The sequence below is a fragment of the Gymnoscopelus braueri genome (assembly GCF_963280865.1).
Source record: "Gymnoscopelus braueri genome assembly, chromosome: 22".
Taxonomy (NCBI): Eukaryota; Metazoa; Chordata; class Actinopteri; order Myctophiformes; family Myctophidae; genus Gymnoscopelus; species Gymnoscopelus braueri.
In genome coordinates, this window is record NC_137624.1 from 46882696 (window position 1) to 46893048 (window position 10353).

At 43.6% G+C, this 10353-nt stretch overlaps 1 protein-coding gene across 1 annotated transcript; it reads left to right on the forward strand.

The window, feature by feature from the left end:
* Positions 1 to 5888: 5888 nt before the first annotated feature.
* Positions 5889 to 10099, forward strand: LOC308079087 (4-galactosyl-N-acetylglucosaminide 3-alpha-L-fucosyltransferase 9-like; the record flags this gene model as incomplete). The annotated part of the gene is made up of 4 exons (XM_080420427.1): positions 5889 to 6262; positions 7594 to 7876; positions 9117 to 9203; positions 9629 to 10099. The coding sequence occupies 4 exons, from the start codon at positions 5889 to 5891 to the stop codon at positions 10097 to 10099; spliced, it is 1215 nt and encodes a 404-aa protein (XP_080276553.1).
* Positions 10100 to 10353: the final 254 nt, after the last annotated feature.

Below are 10353 nucleotides of genomic sequence, written 5' to 3' on the forward strand. Positions count from 1 at the left end.
CTCTGGCTCTGCCATTTTGCCTTCTTCCTCCTCCTCGAGCTTTTAGCAGCTACCTTCATGGCAGCAGGCTTCTTTGCCTTCACCTTCTTTGGCCTATTAGCCATGGCTGGTTTCTTTGCTTTGCCAGCATTCTTAGCGGCAGGCTTCTTCGCCTTCGCTGCTTTCATTGTCTTGCCAACCTCAGAAGACTCACTACTGTGGTCATGGTAGGATGTCGTTTCCTTTATGGAGCCAATTGTCTTTCCATCGTCACTGGATCTCTGTGATGGGGAAGGATGCTTTTCTGCATTGAGTGGCTCTTTCACCACTCTGTTCAGCTTGGTCTTCTGCACCACAGCTGATTGTTCCACCAAGCCACTGATCATGGCATATTGCTCTGCCTGCATCTCATCAGACTCAAATTCGATCACCACTGGGACCTTCCTTTTATTCGTCTTGCCTTTTTCCACAGAGGAAGAGAGCACTTCCACAGCTGGTGGCTCATCTGCATCACTTTGATGTTTGACCTCACTGACAGCCGCTGACCTCTGCTTCTTCCTCAGAGCCTCAGCCTGGTCACTCTGTGTCATCCTCAGAACCTCGGCCTAGCGAGCCTGCTCCTCCTGTGTCCTCAGAGCCTCAGCTTGCTCTCTATGTGTCCTCCTCAGAGCTTCAGCTTGCTCTCTATGTGTCCTCCTCAGAGCTTCAGCCTGCTCCTCCAAAGCATGCGCTTCCTTTAGAGCAGCAGCACGAACCATGAGTGCAGCTTTCTCCGCCTTTAGGGCAGCTGAGATGGAGGACCTTTGCTGCTTGGCTTCGAAGCTGTGGATCTACCATGTTTTGCATGAACATTAGACCCAACATTGGCACTTTGACCATAAATCCACCTGTTCATCTCATCAATAAACCCATCAAAACTCAGCATTATTGTTTTCTACCATTTTTCAGTTGATTCATCAATAGGCAAAAAAACCAACAAAGTCACCTGAGCATTTTTGGTTACATCATAAACACATGAATTTTCGAAACGTACATTTAGCCTCATTTGCATATTTCTCATTTACTAGGGCAACAATCTCTTCTTTGAGCTTAAATAGCAAATTCAATTTTTCAGTTTCGCAGTCTTCCCACTGCACCACCAGACTCAAGTTCCACCTCATTGTCATTCTTTGACAGCTCTTTGTCAGCGCATGTTTGCGCCTCTCCTTTTCTCCATAAATAAATAAAGTCTTAGTGAATGTTCAACCTCTTCAAACGCAATACAGTCTTGTCCAAAACAACACGCCTTAACGCGCAATTTCCTTTTAGGGCGCTTGTTACCAATGCATTGGGTTTAGGTTAGTTTAGTGTGCACACATTTATATGGCCATTTTTTGTGTCGGCGGCGCTGCGCCGCTGAAATGTACCACACACACACCAAACACACACTCCGCCGTGGATCCTTCCACTCCACTCCAAACCAAACACACACACGGCCTATCCGTGCGTGTCCAAAAACGAGCCCCGCTGGTGTGACTAGCTTCCAATAAACAGGTCCACCTGCACCGAGGCAGTTTTTTTTACTTAAATGTAGGGTCTAAAGTCCTTTTAGGCACTACTGGTTGCCGACAGCCAGGGTTTGTTTCGACGTGTGCTTGAATAAGTCCAAACCGTCCGTAAAGTTCATAACAAATTATATTTATTCTTAGTAGCTTTCTATCACTTTAGCATACATAGATCAACACATAAACAAACTAGAAAAAGTGCTCCTCGGAGCACAGGTGGGGAAATCGGACAGATCCATGTTGATCACATGACTATAGAGATACTGTGTACCGATTTGCGTGATGTTTGGATAAAATCTGTAGGAGTAATATAAAAAAGTGTTTTGCACAAATCGGCCTCCTGGTGGCGCTCTAAAAGGCAGATGTGAAAAATGCATGGCAAAGGTTTTTCCTTGGCCTTTAGGGAGAGTGCGTGCAAAGTTTCACACAGATCGGTGCAGTTATAGGTAAAAACACGAATCGGCATGCTATAGCGCCACCATGAGGCTGATTTAAACATTTTCAAGTGGCATTTCTTCCTCGGCCTAGTGGGAATGTGCGTGCACAATTTCACGGAAATCGCATGCTGCGTTGATGATTTGAGGCATTTTGTTTAAAACGAACCAATACTGCAAACTTTGTAAGCCAATTTTAGCCAATGAGGATGGAATATGGAAAATCGGACAGATCCGTGTTGATCACATGACTATAGAGATACTGTGTACTGATTTGCGTGTTTTTTGGATCAAATCTGTAGGAGTAATATAAAAAAAATTGTTTTGCACAAATCGGCCTCCTGGTGGTGCTATAACAGGCCCATGTGAAAGATTTGGGGCAGAGCTTCTGAATTGGCATCCAGGGAGTGTGTGTGCACAGTTTCGCAGGGAGCGGGCCAACGGTGCCGGAGATTAGCTGTTCACAGACAGATGGACACACGGACGGACGGACGGACAGACAGGGTGCAAAACATACTCTCTCGCCATGCCTTTCGGCCTGGCGGAGACAATAAACACAGACAATACAGACCACCAGCTATATCAAACACAGTCAAAAGCTGTTTTTTGTGAAGTTTAAGATTTAAACAAGTTTGTTTTTGCAATTTTGAATATTGCCTAAAATGGTATTTGTATTTTGTTTTAGTTTATGGCTCTTTGTAATTTTTGTTTAATAATTGCTCTGTTTTTATGCCAGTAGCAATTAGGGGCTGGTGTAAGAGCCAATTGAGCCATATATATGATTGCTTGTTAATTGATGATGTCACTGCAGGGCTTGGTCAAGGTTGCCTAGGTACTTAACAAGGTCTGTAATCAGTGTCAGGTGTTGCCAGTGGCAGAGGCAAACAGCTTCTGACTGTGTTTGATAGAGCTGGTGGTCTGTATTCTCTGTGTTTATTTATATATATTGATTTATTGTATGCTTAAAGTGATTGGCACGACAAAGCTACAGATAATAAAACATTGTTTATGAATTCCATGGACGTTTGGACCTTCAGTATTTGAGCACACGTCAGAACTTCCTCGGCAACCAGTGTAGTACCATAAGTATAGGACCTTTGACACTACACTTAAATAGCACCTCAAGTGTTGGACTTGGGCGCTACATTGGTCAAAAGCGTGTTCAGTGTGCACACAATTACACAATGGCCATTGTTTGGGTCGGCGGCGCTGCGCCGCTGAAACATACCGCACCACCACCGCACACACCAAACACGCTGACTAGAAGATGATCGCCGTGCGGTCCGGACACGGGTCCAGTCGCGGTCTCTGCTGGGCTGGCGTGTTGATGTCCCCGGTATGGCTCCTGTAGCTCCGGGTGGCACCTCCAGCTGTACAGCACAGCTTGTAGACGATCGCCCGCTTTGGCCGTCTCCGTCGTGGGTCCCCGTCTCTGCCGTGGATCCGTGACCCGTCCACTCCTCTCCACACACACACGGCCTGTCCGTGCGTGTCCACACGAGCCCTGCTGGTTTGACTTGGATAAGGATAAGGATAATTCCTTTTAACAGGACGTTCATGAAAGTCCCTACGGTCTTGTTTCCAATGAGGGCCTGTGAGCAATTAGGGGTTAAGAGTCTTGCTCAGGGACAAATTTCATTTCATCGACACATATGCTGGCGTGGCCTGGAATCGTACCTGGGGAAACCAGGGCCTCTGGCTCCCTAGGCGGGCTCACTAACCACTCAGCTATGGCCTCCCCTACTTGCTTCCAATAAACAGTCAACCTGAACCGAGGCAGCTTTTGACCAATGTAACGCCCGAGTCCTATACTTGGGTGCTACTGTTAAGTGTAGTGTCAGGTGTAAGGTCCTGTACTTCTGGCACTGCACTGGTTGCCGAGGAAGTTCTGACGTGTGCTCAAATACTGAAGGTCCAAACGTCCATGGAACTCATAAACAATGTTTTATTTACTCTTTGTAGCTTTCGTGCCTATATCACTCCAGTATACGAATAATACAATTAAACAAACAGTTCAACGTACGGTGGCTAAATCAACAGCCCTCCTAAACACAATCAAAAAACTGTTTGCCTCCTATCAGCAACACCTGCCCTTGATTACAGACATGGTTAAATAAATACCCTGTAACCCTGACAACCTTGGCCTTGACCAAGCCCTGCGGTGACATCAATTTGACAATTTAGAGACAAAGGGCTCAAATGGCTCTTACTACTCCACTACAATTATTAATATTTTAGTTACTACAGTAGTTACTTTGTAGTTACAAAACATATATTAACCACTTAAGCCTTATATACATTTCGGCCATTTGAAAATAGCAGATCTACAAGCTCACAATGCGTCACGATGCGACGCATTGTGAGCTTATAGATCAGCTATTTTCAAAATATTTTGATGCATTTGAAGACTTGAAACGGGACATTCTGCATAATGAGTACTTTCTACTTTTGGTACTTTAAGTACATTTTGATGTCAATGCTGTCAATGTCAATGCTTTGTCAATGCAAATGCGTGGATTCGTGGTCTTGCGTATTTTTTCCACGAATCCACGCATTTGCATTGACAAAGCATTGGCAGAGTCCACCCCAGAGGTCAAATAAAAATGCGGTGGGAGCGCGCCTTTAAAAAGGTTATTAAGAACTGTATTATTTAGTGAATGGTTTTTAATTTTCCTCATAGCTCTAGGGAAACTTTTTTGATCATATGACATATATCATCGCTTCTTAAAGGGTTCCAGGGGTTCCCCAGCAAAAATGTGTTAATATAGCATCACAATAAATGTAACCTTTTATACTTTGCCTATTCAAAAATATTAAAACATTTGTGAAAATGTGTGCAAACCTTTGAATATAATATATATTTAACCAAACCTTTGCTTTTGGGGGTCCCTGGAACAACATATTTGAGATGGGGGTCCGCGGCCAAATACATATCATTTTGGGGGTCCTTGACATGAAGAAGTTTGAGAAGCACTGACATATATCACATACGACATCCTTCCAAGTGTTACGGGGCAATTCACACTCTGCCTTTTTTTAATTTTCCAAATACATATTTCTATCATTGTATTTGTGTGAAAACATTGAATGTCTGCCATAGAACGTCTAACTGACGGGTTGAAACAAGCCTTTAAATGTCTTATTTAGTCAGCCTGTGGCATGTTTTCCCATAATGCAATCTGACAGGAGCAGTACTGTACTGTGCATGTGGACGGGGGTTGACTTCAACCCGTCGCTTAGACTTTCTATTCCACTAAAAGTGAAAACATCTGCGAGCAGGAAGAATGCCTTTACTTTATGGATACCATGTGCGGAAAAGGGTAAGAATCATGCATAGTGAAAAATATATAATAGACTCTTTGTCGTCTCCTACCGGAACCACTGCCGCTCATCACCAGATTATTGTTTTAGGGTTACAAACGTTTTTAACTCAAATCTTTGCTTCAGGGGGATTCATTCTACAAAGGTCTTCTAAATGCCATAAAAGTTATTTCAGACGGGAAGTGGCCGACGCGCCTTTGTAATTCATTTTCAATGAGAGGCGGGCCATTATTTGGGAGTCCACGCCCGTGTGGACTTCTGAAGTTCATAAAGTTAACATAAGTAACTAAATGCATTTGAACTTTAATACAAAAAATATACTTTTCAGGATTGTAATAAAAAAAAAAATCCGGATTCCAATTCAAAGATCTACAAGCTCAAAATACGTCTTGAGCTTGTAGATCGGCTATTTTTGTACTTTTCTACTTTTGTGTGACATAGAATGGCGAAAAAAAGTTAAAATACAGAGATAAGAGGTGTCTGCCTGACAGTACATGTGTCTCTCTGGAGTGAGAGTGTAAATATATAGTGACCTTCTGCATCACCCTTGGTATATGTGTGATGAAGTGACTGTCTCTCTGTCTTCTCTCTCTCTCACAGAGCTATAACCATGACCTCATGGTTCCAGGTCACTCGACAACACCTCTGCATCGGCTTCCTGTTGCTCATGTGTTTCCTGTCGTATCTCATGTACAACCTAGACATCAACCTGACCTCCTTCAGCCTCTGCAGGGTCTCCCCACCACCAGGACCAGAGGACAGGGTCTCCCCACCACCAGGACCAGAGGACAGGGTCTCCCCACCACCAGGACCAGAGGACAGGGTCTCCCCACCACCAGGACCAGAGGATATTGTGAACATGTCCCTTCAGCTCCTGAACCCAAACACATCAGACCAGCAGATGGGTCCACAGTCAGTTCACACAGAGGAGGACATTCTGATACTGATGTGGTTCTGGCCGTTTGGTGACAACGTTAACATCAGGTCAGTGGTGTAAAGTAACTACATACATTTACTCAAGTACTGTACTTAAAGGGATATTTCACTTTAAAAAAAACTTGTTAGATTCATCAAAAACACCGGTCCTTGGTTCTGGTTGTACCCTAACCCTGCACTGTGATTGGCCACCCATTGTACACCCCTAACCCCACATTCAATGCAAATCTATACTTTTCTTTAAGTGAGCTTCCATCACTGTGATGACCACTAGCTGCACTGTGATTGGCTGACTCTATTGGCTGACTCTATTCAGCACTGTGATTGGCTAGCGAGACACATGACACATGTGCATAGTCCTATAAATAGGTCTATGCACTTTTTTAAAGTGAGTCATGGGTCTGTGATGACCACACCGCCCACTTCACACTGGGTGTGATTTTTGGGCGGTGAAACCGCCCCTATATGTGAGGTTTGGATATTTGCACCCCCCAAAGTCTGACAAAATGAATATCTAAATACTGAATCAAGCAACTTAAAAACGGTCTGGGGGGCTCTCAAAAGCCTGAGTAGACCCTAAAATTACCCAAAGTTTTTTTTTAAGTGAAATACCCCTTTAAGTACAATATTGATTTTTTTTTTTTTATTTCTCTTTTACTTCTACTCCAATACATCTCAGAGGAAAATATTATACTTTTTACTCCACTACAATTATTATACAACTTTAGTTACTAGTTACTTTGTAGATTTGGATTATTGTTACAAAACATACATTAACCACTTCAGCCCGATATACATTTCGGACATTTGAAAAAAGCCGATCTGCAAGCTCACAATGCGTTGCATTGTGAGCTTGTAGATCTTCTATTTTCAAAAGATTTTTTTGACATTTTAGACATTTGGAAACTTGTGAAATGGGACATTCTGCCTAATGAGTATACTTTCTACTTTTGGTACTTTAAGTACATTTTAATACCAATACCTCAAGTACATTTTTTTATTCTGGACTTTAACTTGTAACAGAGTGTTTCTACATTGCAGAATTGATATTTTTACTTAAAGGGATAGTTCACCCCAAAACGACTTTTTTTCTATGGATTAATTCATGGATTCATGGATATTGTTTAGTTTTTGTCTCATTCCTAAGACAAAAATGTGATGACCGGCAGCGGTTCCGGTAGGAGACACAAAGAGTCTCCCTTGTGTCTCCTACCGGAACCGCTGCCTACCGGTTCCGCTGGTCATCAGATTATTGTCTTAGGAATGAGACAAAAACTAAACAATATCCATGAATTCAAGTCTCCATGGGATGACTAATCCATAGGAAAAAAGTCCTTTTGGGGGTGAACTATCCCTTTAAGTAAAGAATGTCTCATCAGGTGCAGTGAGTTGGACATGGAAGGATGTCGGCTGACGGACGACCGGAGCGTTTACCACGAAGCGCACGCCGTCCTGTTCCACCACAGAGACATCCACGGCGGGCTGGACAACATGCCGCCAGGACCACGCCCCTGGTTCCAGAAATGGATCTGGTTTAACTGGGAGTCTCCGGCCAATTCCAACAACATCCCCGCGCTCGACGACCTGTTCAACCTGACCAGCAGCTACCGGCTGGACTCTCACATCCCCGTGCCTTATGGATACCTGACCCCCCTGACACAGGTAGGTCTATCACATCCTGGTGCATTATGGGTATCTGACCCCCCTGACACAGGTAGGTCTATCACATCCTGGTGCATTATGGGTACCTGACCCCCTGACACAGGTAGGTCTATCACATCCTGGTGCATTATGGGTACCTGACCCCCTGACACAGGTAGGTCTATCACATCCTGGTGCATTATGGGTACCTGACCCCCCTGACACAGGTAGGTCTATCACATCCTGGTGCATTATGGGTACCTGACCCCCCTGACACAGGTAGGTCTATCACATCCTGGTGCATTATGGGTACCTGACCCCCTGACACAGGTAGGTCTATCACATCCTGGTGCATTATGGGTACCTGACCCCCCTGACACAGGTAGGTCTATCACATCCTGGTGCATTATGGGTACCTGACCCCCCTGACACAGGTAGGTCTATCATCACATCCTGGTGCATTATGGGTACCTGACCCCCTGACACAGGTAGGTCTGTCTCAGTTCTCACATAAACGTCTATTAGCAATTATTTGAGATAATCGCAATTATTTTAATCGTCATAATCGTTTCTATGTCGAACATTTTTCACACATTTTCAAATATTAAAAAAAGGCAGAAATAGCAGATCTACAAGCTTACAACGCGTCACTTTGTGACATGTTGTAAGCTGTAGATCGTTGTAGATCTGCTATTTCAGAAATTCCAGAATATTCCATTTAGTTTCAGTCATGTTTTAGTCATCTGAAATGTTTTACTTTAACTTAACCCATTCAAACCAGGAACGCACCAGAATAGCAGATCTACAAGCTCATAGCGCGGCACTGAGCTTGTAGATCTGCTATTTTGGAAAAATCTTGACCATTTGTGCAAATATTTGAATATATATATATATATTTTTAAAGGGAACATTTGTTACTCAAATCTCTGCTTCTGGGGGGTCCCTGGAACAACATATTTTGAGATGGGGCCAAATACATATCATTTTGGGGGTCCTTGATATGAAAAAGCACCACTGATATTAAAGCTACATACGTTTTTCAGAAAACTGTTAGGATTTAGAAGACATGTGTAGAATCCCCCCAGAAGCAAAGATTTGAATTAAAAACAAAAATATTTTTCAAAAATAGCAGATCTACAAGCTCACTCGGTGCCGCGCTATGAGCTTGTAGATCTGCTATTTTTCAATAGCCAAAGACATCTAAAAAAACCGACACAGATTCATTCCCCTAAATGGGTTAAATGTGTGATACGTGACACAGGAGGACGAGAACTTCACGCTGCCGGAGAAGGACAAGCTGGTGTGCTGGGTGGTGAGCAACTGGAACCCGCAGTACGAGAGAGTTCAGGTTCGTTAACAAAGATCTGGTAGTGCACCCATAAAACAAACATGGGCAAATTCTCCTTCTACAGCACTGCCACCCAGGTTTTGAATCTAGTCTAACCCCATCCCTCAAAAAGTGCAGTATGCTGGGTTCATTTAATACAGCCCTGAAAATTCACCTTTCAGAAGGCCAAAAAAGGAGCTAGCATTATTATTTTTTTTCTGCATTTTTTGTTTTTGTTTGTACATAGTGTTATTTTTCTGTATTTCTGTATTGATATTTGAACTGTTGGTGCCACTATATATGACTATGAATTGAATACCAAGGACCTCAATGGAAACAAGACCGCTAGGACTTTTTTTTTAATGTACCTTTTAGACAAAGTATTTTAAATGTAACTGTAGCTGTTTTAATTTTTTTTGCCTATAACAAAATATTCAATCAATCAGGTCTACGAGGAGATGATAAAACACATCAAGATAGAGCTTTACGGGAGAGCCTTCGACCGCGCCGTGACTCACCAAGAGTACGTCGAGGTGATGCGGCGCTGCAAGTTCTACCTGTCGTGGGAGAACTCCATCGACAGGGACTACGTGTCGGACAAACTGTACGATCCTCTGAGGATGGGGGCCGTGCCCGTAGTCCTGGGCCCCTCCAGGGCCAACTACGAGGACCACGTTCCGGGAGACTCCTTCATTCACGTGGACGACTTCGCCGGCGGCCCCAAGGAGCTGGCGGAGAGGCTGGTTCACCTGGGCAACAACCACACCGAGTACATGCGGTACTTCCAGTGGAGAGAGAGGTACAAGGTCCATCGCCACTTCTTTGTCAGCGATCAGGTCTGCAGAGCATGTCAGCATCTGAAGATACACAAAGGCTATCAGAGCTTTCATGGGCTCAGTAAATGGTACTGGGGTTAGAGGGAGGTGTGTTGGGCTGGCGGACACAGTCGCCTCGGAAAACAAGGAAGTGTTGATCAAATAGAATAACATTTTCTGTTATTGCATCGTCTATTTCTCGCTTCAAATGTTTTCTAAAACATTGTTGAGAGCAACGTTTAGTTGTAAATGACACGGTGTGTTTGTTTACAGTCTTCTGATTAGTAAAAATATAATATTTTCCTCTTAGATGTAGTAGAGTAGAAGTAAAAGTACTGAAAATTGGAAATACTACA